Consider the following 27,915-nt stretch of genomic DNA (forward strand, 5'->3'; position numbering starts at 1 on the left):
GTTCAAATTCTGTGTTAGGTTGTTTCTGAACAACCTAACGATTTTCTCTCATCTCAGAGTGAAAGTTTGGGTTTTCTTTGAAACTTTGGCAAAGTGGTGATACATCCAAAGAACTAGTACTTACATACAATTGTTTGAATTAGTGGTCTTCAGTCTTTTAGAAGCAACTTCAAGAGACCTGTAAATCTACAAGACTGACGTCTTTGGACTTTACGATTGTGCCAAGTAATATAAATCCTTATGGTGGCAAAGAAAAACTACCAGTTGTCAGTTAGTCATGATCACTAATAAGAAGTGAATAGTCCTGGACCTTCAAGTCAAGTTAAAATACACTGTAGAACATTTAGCTCTATCTATTAAAAGATTTAAGCTCCAAATTACCATGACATTCAAACTTTTGACCTCAAGTGTATCCAAGATTTAAATTGTGTGATGTCCAATATGAATCATTTTAAACTGGAGGGAAATCCACTCTGAAAGCAAATGCGTTTACGGGAGATATTTAGTATTTCCTACCTCCTGCCCCAGGTCCATGGCACACAGCTTGGCTGACTGGACCTTGGCGTCCACCATGACATTAAACATGGTGCAGATGGATTGAGGCACTCGGAAGTCTGTGGTCCGGCTGCTCCTCTGAAGCTTGGCCTCAAAGGCTGTCCTTGTCCTAGTGAAGGAATTTTCCAGGCTATAGCCATTTAGAAGTGTGACCCAATAATGACCCAAAGTAACAATTATATCGGAAATCTAATCATATGAACATGAAAATAGCCCAGTTACAGAAGTATTTTTACTTTTTCTGACTACCTTTTAGTACATTTGTTCAGTTATTAAAAAAAGAAAAACTTTTCTCACTCATTTCTTTTATATTTTTCCCTCTCTTCCTCTCCCCTGACACAAAGTATAGTTCCCTAAAACTGTAATAGTAATTCTTCAAACATGTTACCAGTCATGTATGGGCAGAAATCTGTGCCATCAGAAACTGAATTTGAATCGAATTGAATCTGAATTGTAACTTGAATAAATGCTTTTACAAACTGAATATGAATTAGCCTAATTTGAAATTCAATTTATTGGTCTGAAAATGATCATCACTAAATTGAAATTGAATTTTATATTTTGAAAATGAATTCATTTGCTTTGCTTTGAAACTGTATTTTATGCTTTAAAAATTGTAGCTCTCGAATAATTTCAGATTCACCTTTCATTCATAAAAAACGAATTAAGCATGCGCTCAGTACCCTAAGAATTATTATGGTAGTTATACACAGTGATAGTTGTATATCATATTATACCACTTCAAACAGAGATGATCCAGTAATGCTGCACTAATGAATTACACTAACTATTCACTTTAGCTAAAGTTATTAAGTTAGCTAAAGAGTTGGGATGCTGTGTAAGACATAAATAAATCTAAAACACAAAGGTTTGGACACCGTTTTGCATGTTTCCCTACTGTAGGGGTCTCTGCAAGCATACAGAGGGGGTACTCTGAGAGGGTCCAAGATGACAACTTTGGAATTCTACTAGAAACAGTCGATCATATTTGTTGTCAAAGCTGAATCCAGGGCAAACTACGCTAAATTAGTGTTTTTAGCTAACAGCTACAATAAGCATAAAAGTTACTGTATGGCTATCATTTGTTAACATGACGCTTGTTCTTATACATGTAATACATTTATTACCAACCTGAGAGTTTATCCGCTGGTCATTCGACATGACGAATGACTTCTGAAGTCTTAATCTAGCTCAAGATGCTGTAGATTCCCGTCGGTAACACTTTCGGTCCGCTAGTAAAACGTAGTTCTATTAATCTGCACTCGATTACTCTTGAACTGGAACCGGATGTTAGCTCCAAAAAACTGAATTTTGGAACTGAAACTGAATGGTGAGAAGTGAATCTGAAATTATTCGAGAGCTAAAATTTTTAAAGGATAAAATACAGTTTCAAAGCAAATCAATTCATTTTCAAAATATAAAATTCAATTTCAATTTAGTGATGATCATTTTCAATAATGTAATAATGTAATAAATTGAATTTCAAATTAGGCTAATTCAAATTCAGTTTTTAAAAGCATTTATTCAAAATACAATTCAGATTCAATCTGAGCAATTCAAATTCAAATTTAACTTATTCAAATTCAGTTTCTGATGGCACAGATTTCTGCCCATAGTCATGTTTCAAACCCATTTTCAATTCAAATATCACTACTACAATATATACACTACAACTGTTTTCTAGCAGTCACACCTCATCTTACCGTTTGACACAGGATTCTATCATGTCACTAGACATCAGCTTCAGTCGGGTCTCAAGGTGTTTTCCAAACTCTTCTTCTGGCCAGTGGAGATCTCTGATGAATGTCTGCAAAGCATCAAGCTTCCAGAAGAGATCTTCTGATGTCCCTGAGCCATTACTGTAGAAAAATTAAACACATTTTTAGACATTATGTGTATATTCATGCAAACAAAATAAAAGACAAAAATCACTTTTATGGTGACTTCATTTACAATTCATTTACAATGCATAAAATAGTAATAAGACAAAAGACTTATCATGAATTGTATGTCTGTGGTCATAACTGCGTAAATTTGGGGTTCAAACTCAAAGCATTTTTGGGCTAATTTCAAGAACATAGTAAAGGACATTAATTGTGACTTTGAAGTGATTTAAAACCAGGTTTTCCAGAACTAATGAAATCCTCAATTTCCTGATGACAAAAGGGCCTTTTTTGGGGGAAAGCAAGGACTGCTTGGACCAGGATGAGCAGCACTCCCACTTATCACTGACCACATTATTAACTTGGTAAAACCAAGTACATCATATTTGATACACAAGCTTTAGTGAGTTTTTGACACTTGTACATGATTAGTGTGATTCTCCAATATGTGCCTTTCTGTTGATTGTATATATTTCTTATGTTTGTTATTTATCCCTGCTGTCTTACTATTTACATTTTATTCCTGCACAGTCGGTGTAGAGCACAATAATGGGCTATTCTATTCTATTCTATTCTATTCCAAATGAGAAAATCCAAGGGCGATTGTGGCTCAAAGAGTTGGCAGTTTGTCTTGTAATCGGAAGGTTGCCGGTTCGAGCCCCGGCTTGGACAGTCTTGGTCGTTGTGTCCTTGGGCGAGACACTTCACCTGCCGCCTGCTGGTGTTGGCCAGAGGGGCTGATGGCGTGATTCTGTCAGTCTGCCCAGAGCAGCTGTAGCTACAACTGTAGCTGCCTCCACCAGTGTGTGAGAGTGAATGAATAGGGGCATTGTAAAGTGTTTTGAGGGCCCCAAAAAGCACCATATAAATGCAATTTATTATTATTACATAACCAGTACTTACACAAGCTAAGTTATTTGTATTTAATTCTAAGTATATGTGGTGTAGTCCAGCATTTATTTTGTAATCTGTGCTAAATTATGATTATTTGGGTGTTTTCTTTGGCACGTCTTGTTGTGTGCGGTGAACACCACTCTCATTCCATTTTCTGTCTAGAAGAAGAAGAAGAAGAAGAAGAAGAAGAAGAAGAAAGTGTGTACTTTATTGTACTTTATTGAGCCCCGTGGGGAAATTGCTCTCTGCATTTAACCCATTCACTTAGTGAAGCAGTGGGCAGTCTACGACAACTTCTTAACCATCAGCAGATGATGTATGCCGATATTTGGCCAATTTACTGTTAGTCTTTGGGAGGACTGCATGCAGTCTCGGTTTAGCTGTTTGACTATTCCTTTTCTGGCACTTATTGGACTTTTTTTTTGACTGAGAATCCACTGTTTCATATCAGGCCAAATAGTAAACTAACTAGAGTAGACAGATTCAAAGATCTAGATCCAGGCAAGCAGATGTAACAGTAAATGTTAAGATGCTGGTGTTTCAGCCTTTAGCAGAAAACCTCATCTTGTAAATCCTAAATGCTGAAGTGTACACAGCGGCTATTCTTAGAACATATTTTTCCACACTGAATAGACCTTGCATCTGTGGTATACCTAATGTAGAACAGGGAAAATAGTATAAATCCATCCATCCATTTTCTTCAGCTTATCTGAGGCTGGGTGGGAACAGCAAGCTAAGCAGAGAGGCCCTGACCCTCTTCTCCACAGCCACCTCCCCTAGCTTATTAAATTGAATGTGCCTGTATCACTTCAACTTTCTCCTTTCGATATTGAGGAGTAGCAGCTCTGCTTGAATGACTGAACTCTGACTGAAGACTGATCACTAAGGGAGATAGGGTAGTCACACTATGCCATGACATTTACATGAACATGGCTCTGGGACTATATAAAACCCAAGCATCAGCAACAAACTATTTTTATGCAATTCTAAACATGTGGGGGTTTTTGGGGGGTGGGGTGAGGGTGGGAGTGAAAGAGTTGCTAACTATGAAGTGAAGATTGAGATGCAACTCTCAGCACTTTTTTATAGGGCTGGTATTTTTGAATGTGTATCCACAAGATCCCAGATGTGGGAATAAAGATGGATGTGCTGCAGTGACAGCGTCACACTCTGCAGGATTCGGCGCCATATGAAGTAGGTTTCACACGTTTGAAATCCGTTGTCAGTGCAGACAACTTATAGCTTAATTTTTCAAAGTGCTATTGATGATGTGTGAATAGTATATTGTTACATCTAGGTCTTTTAATGGTAGCACTAACATGGCATATTAATAGAAAACCTGAATGGGTGGTGAAAATACATTAAAGTTGCACTTTAGTTATACTGTCCTAACCACTCCTGAGGCCAAAAAATTCTGCCAGCTTACTACATTCATTAGCAGACAAGAAAATACTAGCATCAAAAAGAAAACCACTACACAGTTATGTGCTTTGTTGATGGACATTGCTTCCCACAAGGCAGCACACAGATGTAATGATGAGGAAAGCACAGGGAGAGACTGCTTTCATTTTGCAACTATCTGTGAAATGGAATAATGACTACTTTCCCGAACACCATGTTTTGTTTTTCACTCTTACCACATGTAAACAACTGCTCAAAAGTTTTACAACACCCCAATTTTTCCAGTTATTTATTGCAATTCAAGTTGTTCAAGTCCAATGAACAGCTTGAAATCGTACAAAGGTAAGTGGTGAAGTGCCAGAGGTAAAAAAAAAACAAAAAAAAGGTAAGGTTACTCAAAACTGAACGTACATTTCAGAATAATACAAAAAAGCCTTTTTCAGTAAAAACAAAATAGGTTAACAATTTAAATTGTTCTGTAGCAATGGAGGTTGATCAAGCCTTGGAAGCTGCTGCTAATTCCTACATATACTGGCACTGGACACTTTCATAGACACAACTTGCTACAGAATTGACCCCCTCATGCTTTTCGGAACAACATTAATTGTTTACAGCATAGTTTGTTATATATTAATATGATCATGTCCAGAGATGGGCGATAATCTGATCACTTTCTTCAAGTAACGAGTAAAGTAAGGGATTACTATTGCAAAAACGGTAATTAGATTACCGTTACTTTCCCGTAGGAACGCTGCGTTACAGCGTTACTAAAATTGTGATTGTTTTGCGAGAATGTCTCATGTAAGCGAGTGCGCTGTTGGTGACAACAGCTGTGTGCAGATCAACAATGGATCACATATCGATTGTGGGAGAGAGTATGAGCGTGCAGCGTTTAAAGCGTGGAAATACTGACCTTACTTTGAGTTTGATTCCATAAAAAGTGAAAAAAACATTAGTGTCCGCTGTGCTTGGGAAGAAAACTTCTTTTTACAGCGAAAAAAAAACCCTACACTTCCAAGCAAGCAAAGAGTGCGCTACGACGTGACGGGAAACTCACAGAGAAACTCGCGAATTCTTCAACTGACCGCGGCACACCTGCACCAGGGTAACCCTCCGCCTACCCCACTCCTGCTTTACAGGTGAAAATAGAGCAACAGGACCGCTGAGTCTTTGACTTTATTTATGTTCTGCTGTGTCTTACTTGTATCTATTTGAAAGACTGAGTGTAAACACAAAAAATATTTTATTTTATGTGCTGGAATGTGCAGAAAATAGTTTTTAACTTCGGAGGTGGGGTGCCCCCGGCCTCTCGGCCTGGGGCTCGGTCACTCAGGCACGGCTGGCTGCCGGCGGAGCTCACGGGCGCGTCACTGCAACCCCCCCTGGCTTCTGCTCCGCGGCTGCTGAGTGAGCCCTCATCTGGGACTCTCCTCAGCTCTTTCTGGGACAGTGGCGCGGCTGCCCCTCTGTTGGTCTTCCTTGGTCTCTTGTGTTCTGGGGGCCTCTGGATGTCTGGAGTTTTGATCTCCTCCATACCTGCTTCATGCCCTGGAGGATGGGGCTGTGGCCCCCCCACACCCTCTAGCAGATCATTACATGAAGGAACCTTTAAAAAAAAAAAAAACAAGCGCGTCCATGCTCACAGGTGTACACACGGGTGCTCACACACACAAACTACACCCTTTTTGGCACCTACCTCAAAGCACACTGTGTTCTGTTGATCTTATGTGCTGCACAATAATGTTTAATATTTAGTATTTACTGTCATATTCCCATATATCATTGTGATGTTGTTTATTCTATTACTCTTGTTCTCTTCTGCTTGCTTTCTTTTTTCTTTCTCAGCAGGTGATCCACGTGATCGATATATGCATTTTTTTTCCTTCTTTTTTTTTCCTGCTCATTCTGTTGGTTTTTGTTTTTTGCCCTTCTCCCCCGTCCCTCTTCTCAGCTGTTTCTCTTTCCCTCTTTCTTTCTCCCCTTCTTTCCCCCAGTCAAGTCTGTCCCGTATTCAGTAAGTAAAAATAAAATGAACAATAAAAGGTGAATCAAGTGGACCATTACGGCAAGGCTGGGATGGTCAATTTGGTAAAGTAAATCCGTTGGGCATCTTTCTTTGCCTTTAGACAACAATTCTGATGGCAAAAGAGCCAAACGGGACAGGCAAAAAAAAAAAAAAAAAAAAAAAAAATAGGTTTAAAATGTTAAACTAATTTATTCAAGTCAGAGAATGTTGCATATAATTAAATATTTGCTTGATGCATAAAGTTAAAAGATTAAAACTGCTAAAACAAGTTTTAAAAAGAGATTTTTCCATTTGATTACATTTTGTATGATGGATTATGCAGAAAAAGTAGAATTGGGCTGAAAGATCTATCGCTTTATCACCTCTTCAGGTTGTAAATCGTGTTTTTAAAAAGTAACTAAGTAACTAATTACTTTTGAAAATAAGTAATCAGTAAAGTAACGGGATTACTTTTTGGGGAAGTAATCAGTAATTAGTTACCGATTACTTTTTTCAAGTAACTTGACCAACACTGGTGATGAGCTCTGAAACCTGACTGAAACTCTTCAGTACTCCTAAGTACTGCTTGGCTCCTCAATCTGTAGCCACATCATCTCCTTGCAATGGGTTGGCTGAAGGGGTTGATGCATATGCATCCACAGTGGTGGGGACAGTGGATCACTTTGGTATATTCTGAACTCCTGAGCTGGAGAACTCAGGAGTGGACCATCACCTCACAACATGGATACTGGACTACTTCACCTACCGACCACAGTATGTGAGACCTCAGGGCTGTGTGTCAGACAGGGTTGTCTGCAGTACGGGGGCCCCACAGGGAACGGTTCTGGCTCCGTTCCTCTTCACCATCTACACTGCAGACATCTCCCACAACTCCACCCAGTGCTTCCTGCACAAGTTCTCTGACTACTCTGCAATAGTCGGCCTCATCACTGATAGGGGATGACAAGGAGTACAGAGGACTGACCCAAGACTTTGTGGACTGGTGCCAGCTGAACTACCTAAGAATCAACACTTGAACAACCAAGGAGTTGATGGTAGACTTCCACAGGCACAAACATCCTCCACTGCAACCACTGAACATCCAAGGTATGGACATTGAGACTGTGGACAGCTACAGGTGCCTTGGTGTTCATCTGAACAATAAACTGGAATGACTCATAATTCAGACGCCCTCTACAGGACAGGGCAGAGCAGGCTGTACCTGCTGCAGAGACTCAGGTCTTTTGGCGTGAAGGGCCCACTCCTGAAGACCTTCTATGACTCTGTGGTGGCCTCAGCCATCTTTTACGGTGTGGTCTGCTGAGGCGGCAGCATCTCTGCTGGGGACAGGAAGAGACTGAACAGGCTGATCCACAGGGCCAGCTCTGTTCTGCCCTCTGGACCCAGTGGAGGTGGTGAGTGACAGGAGAATGGTGGCTATGCTGTCATCCCTGTTGGACAACATCTCCCACCCCATGCAGCAGACTGTGACAGCACTGAGCAGCTCCTTCAGTGGCTGCGGCACCCACGGTGTGGGACGGAGAGATTTCGCAGGTCTTTCCTTCATACTGCTGTCAGTCTACAACATGGTCTCTGCAGACACACGTGCAAACAGACACACACACATATCCAATATACCATGGTAGCCTTTGTCTAGTCTCCCTTAAGTGCAATATTACTAAGTGCAATTTTTCTGATGCAACATAGTATTTTATTCTATGAAAGAAATGTTATGCGATGAAAGTTATGCATGCAAAATTAACTTTGTGCAGTGCCAAGCATTTCAGCAGTGTGAGACATTAAGAGCAGCTCAGGCTATTCCTAATGTCTTGATATACTTCTCTCTCAACCAGTAGCTGGCACTTTGAACATCTAGTGTTGTTTCTAATATCCATACACGCAATGGCGGTCCTAGCCTTTATGATGCCCTGGGCAAACAAGGGGGCCGAATACTTTTGCAAGCCACTGTATATATCAGAATCAGAATCAGAAAGGGTTTTATTGCCAAATGTTGAGCGGGTTTACAACATTAGGAAATTGCTGCGGTGCTTCAGTGCAAACATACTTTTAGAAATACTGTTATAAATTAAGCTTAAATGGACATGAAAATAAAAATGAGAATAAGAATTAAAAGTGCTAAGTAGATAGATAGATATATACATGATATATACATGAGTGCAGGTGGTGATCAGTGCCAAACATGGAATGATGCAGTGAACACAGCGTAGGGTCATGTGTTAGTGGTGGGAACAGTCATAAGGTTATTGTTCATGTGTCCAACAGCAGAGGGGAAGAAACTGTTCTTATGGCGAGAGGTTCTGGTGCGAATGGACCGGAGCCTCCTGCCTGAGGGGAGCAGGTCAAACAGACTGTGTCCAGGGTGAGAAGGGTCAGCTGAGATCCGAGTGTGCACGCCCCAGTGTCCTGGAGGTGTACAGGTCCTGCAGAGATGGGAGTCTACAGCCAATCACCTTCTCAGCAGAGCGCAAAACACGCTGCAGTCTCTGTTTGTCCCTGATAGTGGCTCCAGCGTACCACACGGTGATGGAGGAGGTGAGGATGGACTCGATGATTGCAGTGTAGAACTGCATCATCGTCCGTGTTGGCAGGTTGAATTTCTTCAGCTGCCTCAGGAAGTACATCCTCTGCTGGGCTTTCTTAATATTGGGCTTTCTTAATATATCTATATCTATACAATATATTAATATCTATATCTCTCTCTCTCTCTATATATATATATATATATATAGAGAGAGAGAGAGAGAGAGACAGCGAGTACACATGGAATGCAAACAGCTAACAAACAACCATTATAATTCGTTATACAATGAGAACAGGCCAAATCAACAATTGACAATGACTAATTAATATTGTGCTGAACACAGTCCAAAAGATTCAGTAAGCTACATCAGTGTCTACTGTTTACTATCATAGCCAAGTGACTAACAAACATAAACAGAAATTTTCACTATCCCTACTAACTAATGTTATGTTGTTGTGTCTCTGTTGTGGTCAGTGCTATCCTCTCTGCTATTGCATGCTGGGGCAGCAGGTTGAGGGTCACACATGCCAACAGACTAAATAAACTGATCCACGTGGCCAGTAATGTGTTGGGGATGGAGCTGGACTCCGTTAGGGTGGTGTCTGAGAAGCAGATGTTGTCCAAGATAAGGACAATCATGGATAATACCTCACACCCACTCCATGACATACTGGCTAAACTGAGATTACCAAAAAGCACCACTGAACGACACAGGAAATCATTCCTTCCTGTGGCCATCTCACTGTACAACTCCTCCGTGTAATACACTGTAAAAACTGCAATAGTTACACCCTTTTTACACACGCTCTTTTCTACTCTGGAATGTTTTTGACGTTGCTAGCTGGCAGTCTTTTCAAGCGATGTTGAAATTTCCACATTTCGACACTTCAAATACTTCAGGAGCTGTCCACTCAGCGCAGCATCAGCACCACGGATACATCTGTAGACTCGAGACAGAATTCACAATGTGTTTTTGGGACTTTCAGGTGTTTGGACCAATGTTTTCTTTTCTGATCAAACCAGAAAGGTTTGTCAGCTGGATTTGTCTCGCATTAACTGGCTGGACAAAGAGGACATCGAAATGCAGCTGATTGAACTGAAAAGCTCGACTCTGTGGGGTCAAAGTTTGCAGAACTACGAACACAGCTGGAATCCACAGCTGTGCGTGTTCATGGAGCTGCATGTTCACCTGCTGGACATCACTACCTGACAGGTTTAACTGTCTTCAGAACATTGCAGAGGCCTTATTGACAGTATTTGGCTCTACATGTCTGTGTGAGTCCTCAGGTAGCCTCTGAATGCTGGACACTGGGAGACCTTGGTCAAGACACTTCACCTGTTGCCTACTGGTGGTGGTCAGAGGGCCCGGTGGCGCCAGTGTCCGGCAGCCTCGCCTCTGTCAGTGCGCCCCAGGGTGGCTGTGGTTACAATGTAGCTTGCCATCACCAGTGTGCGAATGTGTGTGTGAATGGGTGGATGACTGGATATGTAAAGCGCTTTGGGGTCCTTAGGGACTAGTAAAGCGCTATATAAATACAGGCCATTTACCAGGCCATTTAGACCTGTGTCTCTGAGTGGGAGACCAGAGATCACATTAACATGTGTGTCTCTGTATCAACAAACATGTCATATTGGCCCAGTTTATTTTTCTTATCATTGTTGTGAGGAGACCATAAATAGCATTTGCATTTTCTGTTGTTCAGGTCATTTGCTGTTATGGATAAAAAGTCTTTGTTGTTTCCAAACAGCTGATAACTATTCGCTGATAGCTGCCTACATCTGCAAACAAATATAATTCTATAAAGTTGTTCTATATAGTGTGTAACTGTTAATATAGAGCGCTATTAAATTTATTGCTAATGCAATTATATGACACATTGACTTCTGAGGAAATTTTAGATGGCACTCATCATCAGAAAGGTTGCCGACCCCTGGTTTGGAGTTTAGTTTGTTATTGCTACTATTTTTACCATTCTTGGAGAAACTGTAACCCACATAATTTCCTTAAGGATTAATCAAGCATTCTGATTGTGTTTGTTTCAGGATACATAACCTGCCATTATCCAATCACACATCTGTTTACCTGTATCTTTTGCTCGTTTCTCCTCCTCTTCTTTTCTCTTTTTTCTAATCTGAGCACCTGATGGCTTTGAACTTTTCTCGTTCTTCTTCCATTAGTTTTAATTTTGCACTCCAGTATGAACACCCATCCCCCAACCCGAGGATCACCACAACATAACCTAATAGACCAACACCTTAGTTCACAGATTTGTGTTGTCTAGGGTTTATTTCTGGGATTTTGCACAATCCAGGATTTCAATCATGAATACATAATGTCCTTGGATTTACAACATTATGAATGAAATGTGCTCTATTTGGAACCAGCCCCCCCCCTCCTTTCGACAGGTTGTGTGTGAGACTTTAAATCATCAAACTGTAAATTATAAACTTTAAATTGTTATTGATCCCTTTACCCCGAGTCCTAAAGTGTATATTTATTTTCTTACTCTTCTTATATTTATTGTTTGTTTACTTGCACTGCTGTAACTGGATCCTCATCGTCTCGTCTCTCTATACACTGTACTGTATATAGCGGAGATGACAATAAAGTTTACTTTAACTTCAGCAGCGAGCAGGCACACCGACGGCTCCCACGCTCACTTTTCACGTATAGAATTAAAAAAAAACATTGGTGCAAATTATAAGTCTGTATCATAATGTCTGGTGTTTGTTGGTTTGTTTTTATTTTGTTTTATTTTGGAAGTTGGTTATTAGATGGTGCTCCAGCCAGCCAGAGAATCCCCCTCCGCCCCGCCGTCTCCTTCCTGTGCCGCAAGCAGCAGGCAAACGGAGGGCGCCCTTACTCGCAGCAAATGGCATAAGAACACAGATCGGTGCCTATGCCATCCCCAAAATGCGCTGGCATGATGTCGGGGCAGCATGAGTATGAGCAACTTTTTTTGCCAATACCCGTGATGCCGCCCCCACCACAATGCCGCTCTGGCTGGTTTTTAATATGTCGCCCATATCAAAAAACGCTACTGCATACACGTCAATACTGTTCCTTTGAGCTGTGGCCTATTAAGCTCCAGCTTTTCTATATCTAATAAAATAGCATGATATAATAAAATAGTATATTTTATTAGATATAATAAAATAGCTAGCTACATTTACAGCTGCTCAAAAATTGACACAGCCTTGCAAAATTTATAAAATAATAATCTGTTTGCGATTTGACATGCAGTAGAATCTTATACATATAAATACATGTAAACATTACGATTAAACTCATCTCCACTGTGAGTAAGATGTACTTCATCTTGTGTGCTCTTTGAGTGCTGGCAAATGTTAAAAATAATGATGCTGATACTGTTGCGTTTCTGAGCAAGCAATTAATACAAATAAGTTAATTGTTTTTGCCTCAGCTGATATCAAGAATGTATCCTGTGTCGCTGTATATCCTAATACATAAACTGAGTTTAGTGTTACTTAGCCCACAAATTTTGAGGCATGTTACAACTGATCTTCTTACTCATCTCTGTGCTTGTCCTGCTAGACCTCAGTGCAGCATTCGATACTGTTGACCATAATATCCTATTAGCGTGATTAGAGCATGCTGTAGGTATTACAGGTACTGCACTGCAGTGGTTTTTATCATATCTAATAGACTCCAATTTGTTCATGTAAATGGAGAGTCTTCTTCATACACTAAGGTAGGGCTGTGCGATATGCAGCAGCCTAAGCAGAGAGGCCCAAACCTCCCTCTCCCCAGCCACCTCCTCCAACTTATCCGGGGGAACACCAAGGCGTTCCCAGGCCAGCTGAGAGATATAATCTCTCCAGCGTGTCCTGGGTCTGCCCCGGGGCCTCCTCCCGGTGGGACATGCCCGGAAAACCTCACCCAGGAGGCGCCCAGGAGGCATCCTTGTCAGATGCCCGAACCACCTCAGCTGGCTCCTTTCGATGTGGAGCAGCAGCGGCTCTACTCCGAGCCCCTCCCGGATGGCCGAACTTCTCACGCTATCTCTAAGGGAGAGGCCAGCCACCCTTCAGAGGAAGCACATTTCTGCCGCTTCCGTATCCGCGATCTCGTTCTTTCGGTCACTACCCACAGCTCGTGGCCATGGGTGAGGGTAGGGACGTAGATCGACCTGTAAAATGAGAGCTTCGCTTTTACACTCAGCTCCCTCTTCACCACGATGGACCGGCGCAATGTCTGCATTACTGCAGCTGCAGCCCCAATCTGTCTGTCGATCTCCGGCTCCCTTCTCCCATCACTCGCGAACAAGACCCCGAGATACTTGAACTCCTCCACTTGGGGCAGGAACTCATCCCCGACCTGGAGTGGGCACTCCACGCTTTTCCAGCTGAGAACCATGGCCTCAGATTTGGAGGTGTTGATCCTCATTCCCGCTGCTTCACACTCGGCTGCGAACCGTTCCAGTGCGAGCTGGAGGCCCCCACCCGATGAAGCCAACAGAACCACATCATCCACAAAAATCAGAGATGAGATTCTGAGGCCACCAAAGTGAAAGCCCTCCGCCACTTGGCTGCGCCTAGAAATCCTGTCCATAAAAATTATGAACAGAACCGGTGACAAAGGGCAGCCCTGGCGGAGCCCATCACCCACCGGGAACGAGTCCGACTTATTGCCGGCAATGCGAACCAAGCTCTTGCAACGGTTGTATAGGGATCGAATGGCCCGTAGCAATGGGCCAGACACCCTATACTCCCGCAACACCTCCCGCAGGACACCCCGAGGGACACGGTCGAATGCCTTCTCCAAGTCCACAAAACACATGTAGACTGGTTGGGCAGTCGCATGCACCCTCAAGTATCCTGGAGAGGATAAAGAGCTGGTCCAGTGTTCCGCGACCAGGACGAAAACCGCATTGTTCCTGCTGTATCCGAGGTTCGACTAGCGGACAAACTCTCCTTTCCAGCACCCCGGCATAGACTTTCCCAGGGAGGTTGAGGAGTGTGATCCCCCTGTGGTTGGAACACACCCTCTGGTCTCCCTTCTGAAAGATGGGGACCACCACCCCGGTCTGCCAGTCCACAGGTACTGCCCCTGATCTCCACGCAACATTGTAGAGGTGTGTCAACCAGGACAGCCCTACAACGTCCAGAGCCTTCAGGAACTTGGGGCGGACCTCATCAACACCAGGGGCCCTGCCACCAAGGAGTTGTTTAACTGCCTCGGTGACCTCGTCCCCGGAAATTGTCGGGTCACTCCCCTTATCCCCAGACTCTGCTTCCTCCTTGGAAGACATGTCAGTGGGATTAAGGAGGTCCTCGAAGTATTCCTTCCACCGCCTGACAATTTTCTCAGTCGACGTCAACAGTGCTCCGCCAGCACTATACACAGTGCAGGTAGAGCACCGCTTTCCCCTCTTGAGATGCCTGACGGTTTGCCAGAATCTCTTCGAGGCAGTCTGAAAGTGTTTTTCCATGGCCTCCCCGAACTCATCCCACACCCGAGTTTTTGCTTCAGCCACTGCCCGAGCCGCATTCCGCTTGGCCTGTCGATACCTGTCGGCTGCCTCCGGAGTCCCACAGGCTAACCAAGCCCGATAGGACTCCTTCTTCAGCCTGGTGGCTCCCTTCACCTCTGGTGTCCACCATTTGGTTTGGGGATTACCACCACGGCAGGCACCAACCACCTTGCGACCGTAGCTCAATGCAGCAGCTTCGGCAATGGAGACGCTGAACATGGTCCATTCGGACTCAATGTCCCCAGTCTCCCTTGGAATGCTGTTGAAGCTCTGCCAGAGGTGTGCGTTGAAGATCTCGCGGACGGGAGCCTCTGCTAGACTCGGCGCATAAGTGCAGATGACAGTCAGGACCCGTTCCCCGACCCTAAGGCGCAGGGAACAAACCCTCTCATCCATCGGGAAAAACCCCAACGTACCGGCAGCAAGTCAAGGGGATATTAGAATACCCACCCCAGCCTGCCGCCTCTCACCAGGGGCAACTCCAGACTGAGACAGAGTCCAGCCCCTCTCCAGGAAACTGGTTCCAGAGCTCAAGCCATGCGTAGAGGTGAGCCCGACTATATCTAGCCGGTACCTCTCAACCTCACGCACTTACTCAGGCTCCTTCCCCACCAGAGAGGTGACATTCCATGTCCCTATTGCCAGTCTTGGCAGCCGGGGATCAGTCCGCCAGGGCCTCCGCTCCTGGCCGCCACCCGGCACACAATGCACCCGACCCCTATGGTGCCTCCTGCGGGTGGTGGGCCTGCGGGAGGATGGGCCCATGTCTCCTCTTCGGGCTGTGCCCGGCCGGGCCCCATGGACTAAGGCCCGGCCACCAGACGCTCGCCCTCGGGCACCCTCCCCGGGCCTGGCTCCAGGGCGGGGCTTCGGTAACCCTATCCCGGGCAGGGTAAAACTGTTCCCTCGATGTTCTCTTCATAAGGGTCTTCACCAGAAATCTACTTAACAGATTTTATAATTTACTTTAATTTCACCACTCCTGAGCCAATTTAAGGATCTTCCATTCGGCAAACAGATCATTTAGAATTCATCAAATATGCACAAATTTGCGTTTTCCTTGAACAGGCTTGTGCTTACCTTTAAATCTTTTAGACCGGTCTCCTGTTCGCCTCATATCAGATCCCACCTTAAGCCAATCTATCCTCTCAGCCGCAAAAGAATCCGGGTCACGGCACCAATTATTAAATTTAGTTCTTTAAATTCTTTTGGCGAAAAAAGAAAAACTGGACCCAGTGTGGTCAAAACTCAAAAAATGATCTTGATTTTACATTTACGGAAATGGAGAACTGCAGCACGAGCACACATCCGCAGCTCTGACAAAATCACAAGGTGAATGTGTATATGTATAGTTTGGCTACGTCACACGCTAAGTTTTGATCAAAAAAACTCCTTGTATGGTACCAGTTGCTCTTTCTTTGTGTCTTACTTCCTGTGCAGCTCTGCACTAAACTTCCCCTTCTCTTTACTTCTCCTTTCTAAAGTCTGTTGCCAGGGCAACTTGTCACCCTCTGACCTAGTTCTTTGTCAACTCTGGGCCTTGTTTATAAAGGCCTCTATTATTAAAATACATAAAACAATATAGTCAGTAAATAAGCATTAAGAATATATATTTATTTCTTAACACAATCCATTTACCATTCCAGTGTGGCTTGTTCCTTGTGCAGCCATAGCCTCCGCATCCTGATATTCCTCTGTTACGGCCCTGGCCGAACAGTGTTTCTGCAAGTCTCTCCCCTGATTGGTTGAGCTAGTCTAGCCTCAACGCGTCAACTTTACCTTCAACTGTGAATTTGATTCTGGTTTTGGAGAATGGAAGAGCAAGACCTTAACCCTTAACCCACTCTTAACCTTTATTATTGTACTTTCTTGCCCCTAGATAGTGGCATATAAAGCGTCTCTCTTCTGCTTTGCTCATTGTGTTTTCCCAGAGCTTAGAAGGCTTCAGAACCAGTGGAACCCTTGTTGAGCAGCCCCAGCCTGAGGAGACTACATGCCGTGTGATGCAGCCCCAGTTGCTGGACCCTGAGCTTGTGAGTACCACACTACCTGAGCCTGAGCTGTAGGTGTTATGTTGCTTGAGCCTGTGGGTCTCGTGCCACCTGTCTACTAATACCTCAGTACACTTAATATCATAATCTGTAGATTTTGCAGACTGAGTGCAATACCTGACATGAACATGTCTGACCGTTTGCCAGAAATACAGAACAAGCTTTGCATTGCATTCATAAGAAGGCATGTAATTTCCTAACAATTGTGGTCCCCCAATGTTAAAGCACAGCTTCCTAACCCCTTCATTGAAAAGGGGGACTACTGCTCCAGTGTGACATTTAAAGGGTACTATCTATATATTCCACTTAATATTGCCAAGGTCTGAAGATCGTGATTAAAGAAAAGAACCCTCTGATGATGAGAACAAGGAATCAGGAAACCTTGCCTGAAGTACACATACTGGGGCCTCACCCTGAAGCAAGGCCCAGGGTAGGGCCCATGTTGAGCCCCTACCCCAGCCCTTAATCCATGGGCTGAGCCTAAATGTATGTGGAGTCTACAAGACTAAAATTCAATAGACGCATAGTTAAAACTTTTATCAGGAACATACACAGTAATGTGCAGTTCTGCTTAGGGCTTAAGGTCAGAGTTTTACTGTCTTGCCCTGAGTTGTCTGCATCATTTCACACTGACATTTTTGGCCCATCAACATAATTGCCCCGTCCTTCATCTACTACTTGCTAGCCTTGGCTCCCTGGAGCATCTTCCTGTTCCATAAAATAAGATTCAAGGTGATGAGTTAAAACTTTTGACAGTGGTGGAAATGTGGTGCAGATAAGAGATGGTCGTTACTGGTGTTACACAATAGAATTATAGGGAGAACGTGAAGTACCGTATCTGTGGCAGGAGTGTGGAAAGAGACATATAATTGCATAAGGCACTTGTGGGATAAGCAAATCTGAAATCAGGTTCAGACTTGTTTCTGTGAGCATAGAAACAGACGAAATTTTCTGTATAAACTCAGTTGTATATGTATTATGGATTAAATGAATTTTATGTATTAAAAAATAAGCATGTTCTTATGCTACAAAAGTTGCTGACAAGGACTACAAAGCAAGGCTAATGGATGTGTGCCAATCAATATGGTTTGATCCTCAAGAAAAAGAAAAAAATAGCAAAGGTAAATTAAATAAAGATGTCCTTACTTAACCGGTTCCCATGATTCTCTTTCAAAGCCTCTGTGAATAGACTGAGCAATGGAAGACTCCATCAGGTCAACATATCGGACTACCAGGGGGGCATACAGGTCTTGCAAGTGTTTGTGGAACTTCCCATTGCACAAGTTATCTGAAAGAGAGAGAAAAAGGGAGAGAAATAGACAAGGAGGTGACAAAATAGCATAGAACCTGACCGGTTTATTGGATTTCTACAGGGTGGGCCATTTATATGGATACACCGTAATAAAATGGGAATGGTTGGTGATATTAACCCTCTGGGGTCCAGGGTATAATTGGCCGTTTTTGACTACTTTTGATTTTACCTCTATATTTCACCTTTAAAATATGGTTTTCTTGCCTTGTTTGGTATCATTATTTTCAGCACAACCTCAAATATCTGAAATTTGAGTTATTTTTCCATTTTGGTATACTATATTGGCACAGTTGATCTAAATTCAGACAAAAAATTCAAAATCCAAGTAGAACAAAAGTTATATTTTTTACTGTAAAACCCACAAACATGTTTAATGAATCATTTTCATAACTTGAAATGCAAATAGAAATTGTACATTTCTAAACATTATGCACAAGTTTTGCAAACAACAAAGTTATATGGTACTATTTACCTAAAAATGCAGCCAAGGCCTCAGGCGTTTTTTATATAACCATTTAAATCTATTTACAGAACAATCAGGTGTTCTACATCAAATAAGAAGGCACACAAATTATTTGTGCCAGTCCAAAAAATGTAGTTTGTGTTCAGTATAAGACAGAGGAGCATACCACAGGCCTAAACCCTGCAGGTCTGACAGCAGGAGGTGCATCAGTCCAGTTTTCCATGCGGGAACAACGTTTACACTAATCTTCCTTTGACGGCTTTTTGAAAGCAAATATGAAATTCAGCAGTCTACCTGACACTCACGCTAAACATCACTAATGTCTCACATATGAAAACTCGCTCTCTCTCTGTCTTTCGCTCGCCCGCTTTCCGTCACGGGTGTCACTCCTAAAAACTTTCCCTTCTCCCTTAACAACCAAGTGCCACATGTTGCCTTATCATTTTTTTGATTGGCTGACATGGTAAACTCTATCACCAATAGGGAAGGGGTGTTTTTTTTTCTTTTTTCGCTCGCAAAGGGAGCGTTTTTGCTAGCGCTGTCTGTAGAAAACGCAGTTTTTACCGTTCTTCCCACTGTAAACGCCACTGGTTTGTTCAGAAAAAAACAGCGCGTGTCAATTACTGATTACTTCCCCCAAAAAGTAATCCTGTTACTTTACTGATTACTTATTTTCAAAAGTAATTAATTACTTAGTTACTTTTTAAAAACACGATTTACAACCTGAATAGGTGATAAAGCGATAGATCTTTCAGCCCAATTCTACTTTTTCTACATAATCCATCATACAAAATGTAATCAAATGGAAAAGTATATTTTTTTTAACTTGTTTTATCAGTTTTAATCTTTTAACTTTATGCATCAAGCAAAAATTTAATTATATGCAACATTCTCTGAGTTGAATAAATTAGTTTAACATTGAAACCTATTTTCTGCACATTCCAGCACATAAAATAAAATATTTTGTGTGTTTACACTCAGTCTTTCAAATAGATGCAAGTAAAACACAGCAGAAAATAAATAAAGTCAAAGAGTCAGCGGTCCTTTTGCTCTATTTTCACCTGTAAAGCAGGACTGCGTCAGGCGGAGGTTTACCCTGGTGCAGGTGTGCCGCGGTCAGTTGAAGAATCCGCGAGTTTCTCTGTGAGTTTCCCATTACGTCGTTGCGCACTCGGTGCTTGTTTAGGGGTTTTTTTCGCTGTAAAAAGAAGTTTTCTTCCCACACACAGCGGACACTAATGTTTTTGTCACTTTTTATGGAATCAAACTCAAAGTAAGGTCAGTACTTCCACGCTTTAAAAGCTGCACGCTCATACTCTCTCCCACAATCGATATGTGATCTATTGTTGATCTGCACACAGCTGTTGTCACTAACGGCGCACTCGCTTACGTCACTGTCATGAGACATTCTCGCAAAAAAAATCACAGTTTTAGTAACGCAGTAACGCAGCGTTCCTGCGGGAAAGTAACGGTAATCTAATTACCGTTTTTGCAATAGTAATCCCTTACTCTACTCGTTACTTGAAAAAAGTAATCAGATTACAGTAACGCGTTACTGTAATCTGATTACAAGTAACGCGTTACTGCCCATCTCTGGAAACGACATGGCTGAAAAAATCGAGTGCAGAAAAGCTATAAGACATACAATGTAAAAATAAACCTCCATGTCTACCACTGCTGACTCATGTTGACACTTCGCTCAAAATGTAAAAGAACCCACCCACCACTTTAATCACATTCTGGATCTTGTTCTGACATATGGCATAGAAACTTAACAGTGTTTCCTGAAAACCTACTTTTGTCTGATAATTCTTAATAACATTTAAAATTACAATAATGGATTATAAAGCAGTGGGAAATACATTTCTTTGCAGTATATTTCTTTGTGAAAGTACTTTAGTTAAATTTTAGGATATAATTCCTGCACTTTTATCCTTTAGCTTCAGATCAGAGATACTTTACTACGTGGTATAACTCTCAAATGCACATTTAAAGCAGATACGTGTCTTTTAGACCTCATTCCTACAAGACTGCTCAAAGAAGTCCTACCATTAATTTTTGCTTCAGTAACTTAGAGGGACTAGAAAGAGTAGACTAGAAAGAGAGAGCAGATTTCTCCTATATTGGCTTATTGGCTCCATGTTATATCCCAGATCTAAAGGAAAATCCTACTCCTCACATATGAGGTCTAGAATAATCAGGCCCTGTGTCCTCTTAATGACCTCATAGTACTGTATCACCCCAATAAGCACTTCGCTTTCAGACTGCTTTACTTGTGGTTCCTACAATATTTACAAGTCGAACTGAAGGCAATGTCTTTAGCTTTCAAGCCTCTCTTCTGACACCCAGTTTGGATTTGGGAGACACATACTATTTTTATATTTAAACATTTAAAAATAATTACAAATTTTATTCTTAAGATTAACCTTAAAATTTTCATTACTTAGTTATGATGCAATAGGCCCAGCCCACTAGATGTTTCCCATGATGCACTGAGTGTTTCTTCTTCACTCACATTTTTTTCACTTACGCTTATCACCAATCTGCATTTAATTATTCGTTATTATGGTCACACTTTCTATTACAGGTAAGGAAGGGTAACAAGACAGAAACAAGAACATAATAATGTGTAATAATTTCTAAATTACTACTACTTACCAAAGTAATCACACTTAATATCCGAGTAATATTGTGCCAGCAATACTGGTTGCAGTTGAGTGATATTATCCAATTATATCAATTTCAGTGTAATAAGGGCCCAAAAACTGGTGGCAATAATGTGTAACCACAGCTTGGTAATAAAGTGGTTATAATAGGTTAACAAGGGAGAAACAAGAATGTAATAATAATTAATTCACAAATTGTAATGTTCATTTTAATTTTTATTGTATTATTATTTTTTAAATAGGACAGTTTGCATCTGTGAAATTGTTGCTCAGTGACCTGCCAGTGATATCATGCTTGCTTTAACACAAATATATTTCAAATTTTTTGAATATCTTCCTGCAGGAGAGACTGGATTTTTGGATGGTTTGAGGTCAACCAGTGATGAAGGCCTATGAAAATCTAAGGTGTTCATAAGTATTATTCTTTAAACCTTAATTATTAGCATTTTGTGTTTATTGTTCATTCCAGACTCAGTTATCAGTACCATGGTATTAAATTCCTGCTTAGAACGCAAAACCCTGCGGGAGACAGACACTATCTCTACTTTCAAGATTAGGCTTCAAACTTTCCTTTTTGCTAAAGCATATAGTTAGGGCTGGACCAGGTGACCCTGAATCCTCCCTTAGTTATGCTGCAATAGACATAGGCTGCCGGGGATTCCCATGATGCATTGAGTTTTTCCTTTCCAGTCACCTTTCTCACTCACTATGTATTAACAGACCTCTCTGCATTGAATCATATCTGTTATTAACCTCTGTCTCTCTTCCACAGCATGTCTTTATCCTGTATTCCTTCTCTCACCCCAACCAATCACAGCAGATGGCCGCCCCTCCCTGAGCCTGGTTCTGCCGGAGGTTTCTTCCTGTTAAAAGGGAGTTTTTCCTTCCCACTGTCGCCAAAGTGCTTGCTCATAGGGGGTCATATGACTGTTGGGTTTTTCTCTGTATCTATGAAGCGCCTTGAGGCGACTTTTGTTGTGATTTGGCGCTATATAAATAAAATTGAATTGAATTGAATTGAATTGAAAAACACCTGCGACAGTTTCTAAGTTTGTATTTAAAAGGTTATTAATATGTTATTAAATAGAGATGGGCAGTTTTGCATTTTGCATTTCTGTTTCCTACTTATTACCACTCAATTACCTGTGGTACCTTCTGTGTAATAATTTCTTAATTAAGCACATTACTTTCTTGTTTCTACCTTGTTACCCTACTATTACCACTTCATAACCGAGCTGTAATAGAAAGTGCTATCATTAATATTACTCTCTCTCTTCTACAACGTGTCTTTCTTCTTCCCCTCAGCCCCAACTGGCCGTGGGTGGATGGCTGCCCCTCCCTAAACCTGATTGTTGAGGGTTTCTTTGTATTATTTGGTGTATTTACGTTACTTTGCAAAGTATAAATCAAACTGTTTTTGTGATTTGGCGCTATATAAATAAATATATAAGTAAAATGAAACTAAACTGAATAAAAGATGCCATGATGTTTCAGCCATGTCTGTTATTGTTAGGGCTTTCGTTTTGTTCTGTTGACTGAGTTTATGAATATAGTTTCTCATGCATAGTTCTTACTGCTCCAACGGCATTATTCTTCCCAAATATCTTAAAGAGTTCCTGCACGTCTCTCCATTATTATCTATCATTCTTGATATTTATAATTGAGTGATTTGTATATATTTGTGCTATTTCTTTAATTTGTAAACTGTGTAACATATTGTATTATTTAATTAGTTTAGTCTGTTAATGTTACTGTCTTTGAGAAACTGTAACCCACGTAGTTTCCTTAGGGATTAATAAAGTATTCTGATTATCAGTCTCTTTGAGTGTTAATAACAAACTGTATGTATAAAACACTGTAACAAGATGATTATAAGATGCAATCAGCACAATTTTATACAAAATTAAGGTGTCATTAAAGTCCCAGTATTATCAAGTTTAAGCATCTCTTTTTCCAAGCACACCCAACTACTTTACATCACAACAGGTTACTCCAACTACGTTTCCCACAGAAACAATATAAGGAATCTTAACATCTGTCAGTTTCTTCACAGGAAAAAAAAATGTGGGCTTGGGGTTGACACAAACTAAAGCAGGACTATGTGCATAGGATGTTCCGAAGACAGCAAGTGCAGTTGTACAGGCCAGGTGCCAGTGCATTGGGAAAAAGTGAACATGCAAAAACAGAAAAGGAGCTCCATCTGGCTGCATGTCAGTGATATTGGAGACTTCAAAGCTAAGTGCAGAATTTGTAAAATGAGGAATGGGACATATACTACAAATTTTTTTCAGAGAGCATTTATTGTAGAATGCCAAGTTTGCAAAATGTTGTCCAGGCCTTAAAGCCAATGTATGTTCTCCCCAGTAGCAGTAAATGCATAAAAATAAGGCTTTATGACAACACTGGATTAAAAAAAAAATCATCTAAACACACAAACCATTCATAATTGAATGGTTAGGCTAAAACAGAACAGCCAGCTCTTCTAAGGATGCCTAGACCAGTGTTTCCCAACTACTGTGCTGCAGCACATAGGTGTGCCGTGAGAAATGATCATGTGTGCCGTGGAAGATTATCTGGTTTCACCTCATTAGTACTCTAAGCGATTGGCGTGAGTAACAGGCAGAACAATTACATTCTCTTCCACTAGAGGGCAGTACAACTACCCGCGCTAGTTAAATGGGTTGCCAACTGCAAGTAAAACAGAAGAAGACGAAGAAGAAATTACATAATAGTCATGCTGTGAGTGAGACATCTATTGCTATTAAGCGCTTCATTAAGTATTTGAAAAGAAAAACTAATCCATCTGACCTGGTTCCTGGAGAAAACCCCGACCCAGATGAAGGCCCTAGCATGAGTAGTGGTCAGAAGAAAGCGAAACTAGGGACAAACTGAGCCAATGCTATGCCTGGTGTGCTGGGAAAAATGATCGATATGTGACATTTTTGTTTGGTGGTGTGCCGTGTGATTTTTCTAATGTGAAATCTGTGCCGTGGCTCCAAAAGGTTGGGAAACACTGGCCTAGACAAAAGAGCCAAATCTTTTAAAAGAGCCCAATCTCTATAGTGATCCATGGTGCTAATTAGGCTTGAACTGTTTTAATAAATATTAATACAGCCAGCATTTCATCTGCTTAAAAAATCCGCACTGGTTTGGACAATTACAGACCCATTTCAAAACTTCCATCTATTTCTAAAATCCTCAAGAAAGTTGCTGCCTATCAGCTACTTGGACTGGTTGAGGGTAACACTATATTTGTTCCAATCCGGTCTGCAAAAACTATATTTTTATCATTTTTCCATATTAATATTTTAATATTATATTTTTACACACTTAGAGAAAGGCGAATATTTTAATTCTGCTCTATTTATTCTCGTTACTGGTGATCACGCCATTCATCTTGAAAGATTACAAAACTGGATTAATATTTCTGCAACCGATCCCATCATGCATATCTGACAGACACCTCAGAATGTAATATTACCTAGATGTCGCTGTCATAACTTCAAATATGTGAGATGCCTCAGAGCTTAGTCATTGGTCCAGTTCTTCTTTCTTATTCTACACGCTATTGCCAAAAGTATTTACTAATCTGTCTTCACATGCATATGAAGTTGATACTGTCAGCCCAGTCTTAATCCATAGGATTTAATGTGCCCACTCTCTGTAGCTATAACAGCTTAAACTCTTCTGGGAAGGCTTTCCGGAAGGCTTTGGAGTATGTTTATGGGAATATTTGACCATTCTTACAGAACTGCACAATGATATTGGCCAAGAAGCCCTCCCCTACGATCCCACACTATAATCCAGCCTCCACCAAACTGTAACTTTGTCAGCTTGCAGTCAGACAGTACTGTTCTGCTCAGCTTCAGCTACCAACTCCAGACTCATCCTTCGGGTTGCCAGATGGTGAGGCATGATTCGTCACTTCTGAGAACACATCTCCACTGCTTTAGAATCCAGTGGTGGTGTGCTTTACACCGCTGTGTCCCTACCTTTGTATTACGTTTTAGATTGTGGCTCCTAAACTTTGAAACAACCTTCCTTGTTGTCAGCAGACTCTGAACGCTTTTAGCAGCTCTTTGAAATAAACCATAAATCTCCCTTCTTTAAATTTAAATCTCCTTTCTTCTCCATTCTGATACTCAGCAGGTGTTTTCATCAGGTCTCTCTAGCAGGTCTGTATGCCTAAATGCAATGAGTTGCTTTCATGTGATTAGCTGATTAGATAGTTGTGTTAATGAGCACAGATGTAACTACAAAGTGGCTGATGAGTGTGTACCTGTGGTTTAATCACTGCAGACTTCCTCAAAGGGATTGTAAAAGCTCCCATTGTCACTATTGCATTACTGTTTTTCTTTGTTCGCAGGATAGATGCAAAGGGCACAGAAAGCAATCATAATCCCTGATAATGAATAGTGACAAAGGAGGTTGTTGTTTGTGCACTTCAATAATGGGAATGACACAGCATTTTCAATCTTTCTAAACAAGACATTGGAATCCAAGCCACATTTCCCCCGCTCTGCTGGTTCCCAACTGGTAAAAAGGCAACACTGACAAAGACCACAGGAGATAAAATGGAGGCCAGTGTGTGCTAATGTGATGCCTCACGGCTCCATGCAGTGTGCCTGCTTTTTCTCTCCCTCTCTCTCTTTCTTTTTTCTCTCCCCCTCTGAGAATGTGTGTTTGTGTTTGTGTGCATTGGCATTGGAGTCAAGGTCGATGATACACAGTAGGTGCAATGTTTGTTGTGTTCCCTGATTGCCCCTCTCCCAATTAGCCACTTGAGCGGCTGCTGTCCATTTGGATGTGTTGTGTCCAGGAGTGTGTTCGCAGGGCTTGCCATGGTCTAGCTACGACGACTTTAGACCTCATTAACTTCTTGAATGGCAGCCTGACTTTGGCACCTGACTAATGTAGTTTTTTACTGCTCCATAAGTGCACCGCTGTGGGGCAAAAGAACAGATGACCTTCTGCAAAAACATGTCACTATAATCATATACTTTTCTAACGTGCGTTTGTTATGCTGTGTGGGAAGCAGGCCTTCTGGCATGGTATATTACAAAGCATCAGGCCACATTGTCTTAACAGCATTTTGCCCTTGACACCCACAACAACCATCTTCTGTACCCAGCAGTGAACCACCCTTTCTTTTTGGACCATCATCAAACCATGTTTAATCTTTCTGAGGAACTCAGAAGGGGACCTTTTTTATGGAAGTCCAATTTAGTCAATGAAACCTAGTATATAATATCTTCTAACCAGTAGTGTTCTATCAGGACCAACAGGGCAAGCAGTGCTTGCTTAGTTAACTCTAAAAACAGACATCACTTAGAGAAATTGCTTCCACTCTGAACCCATTTCTTTCTAAGCTGTGTAGATTGCCATGACCTGGATGAATGAGAACCTTCACATTCATCCATTTTCTTATCACTTATCTGGGGCCGAGTAGCAGGGAAACAGCCCAAGCAGAGAAACCAGACCTCCCTCATCCTAGCCACCTCCCTCAGCTAACCTGGGAAACACCTCCCCAGGCCAGCCAAGAGATGTAATCTCTACAGCGTGTCCTAGGTCTGCCATCGGGCCTTCTCGCTTCAAATTTTCCAAAACAAAAAACAAACCCCGTTGGATGGACTATGACCTTTTGTGTTACAAAGGGGTTCAAATTTATAATGTTTTTTTAATAATCATAATTTAGTTCATAATTTGTTTGACCAGCTATGAATGCACATAGAGAATGCATAATTTTTTTTTTTTAGTCAGTGTATTATTGCAAGCAAGCTTTCTTTTAGTGTTTCCCAGCGTAGCTATGTTCATTGCTATGCACTATAATTGGAATTCGCACACAATGACACGATGTAGCAAATGAGAAGGAGGCCAATTTCATGACACTAACAAAAGAGCATGATAATTTTTTTGTGCTCAGGTCAGTTAAGCTGAATAAGTGGACAACATTCTATCTTCTCCTTGACTCCCAACTGACACAATGAAAAGGGGAATCTTTCCCAAGGGACAATTAGCAGATTGAGTCTGCTTCGTGAAGTGTATGTGTATCTTTTGCATGGACAGTGTTCCTGCAGGCAAGTGTATGCAGTTCATTAGAGAGATGAGTGGCCTGCAGCAACCGTCGGCAACACACACACACACACACACATACACACACACACACACACACACACACACACACAAAACTGCTGTAAATATATGTACATGTTAAAAAACGTTTGGGCTCAGTAGTGTGGAGATGCTTTTTTTGCTGTTTGTCACTGATTTGTCAGTGATGTTAGTGCCAAATGAGGTTTACCTACAAAGATGCAGCAGTTGAATGTAAGAGCATTTACTCACGTAATGTACATGTACATGTACAATGGTACTGTCCTTGATTTAACTGATTATTAAGTACATTTGAAATATGCAGTGTAATTCCTATTTAATAATGCCCTCATCTTTACCTATGACCAGGGATGGCAAGAACAAATTGCAACATATGATGATTATATTCAACGTGATGCACTACTGTCAATTAAACATGCCAACAATATGAAGTTATTTAAGTTGGTCAACCTTAAAAATAAGGCAAATGTACAGTAAAGTAGTAGTGGTAGTAATATGAATGAAATCATCATAGGATGGAGGGAGCATGGTACTGCA

The 27,915-nt window shown here is 41.5% G+C and overlaps 1 protein-coding gene across 6 annotated transcripts in view; it reads right to left on the reverse strand.

Moving 5' to 3' along the window:
• The window catches only part of LOC147329784 (calcium-dependent secretion activator 1-like), a 352,004-nt gene that overhangs the window by 79,555 nt on the left and 244,534 nt on the right, over nucleotides 1-27,915 (reverse strand). For 4 of the 6 annotated variants that reach the window (XR_015129022.1, XM_086291119.1, XM_086291117.1 and 1 more), the window contains 3 exons: nucleotides 17,973-18,114; nucleotides 2,259-2,414; nucleotides 517-685 (listed from right to left, as the gene is read on the reverse strand). Coding sequence is in view for 5 of the 6 variants with exons in the window: in XM_086291119.1 (XP_086147245.1) it covers nucleotides 517-685; nucleotides 2,259-2,414; nucleotides 17,973-18,114 (467 nt within the window). In the remaining variant the exon portion in view is untranslated. The remainder of the gene's footprint in view (nucleotides 1-516; nucleotides 686-2,258; nucleotides 2,415-17,972; nucleotides 18,115-27,915) is intronic. The other 2 variants (XM_086291120.1, XM_086291118.1) reach the window with 1 other exon arrangement.

Source organism: Aulonocara sp. 'chitande type north' Nkhata Bay, linkage group LG5, assembly GCF_057382095.1.
Source record: "Aulonocara sp. 'chitande type north' Nkhata Bay isolate Kocher_YH1m ecotype deep benthic linkage group LG5, A_spYH_male_GT1.1, whole genome shotgun sequence".
In the NCBI taxonomy this organism is placed as follows: Eukaryota; Metazoa; Chordata; class Actinopteri; order Cichliformes; family Cichlidae; genus Aulonocara; species Aulonocara sp. 'chitande type north' Nkhata Bay.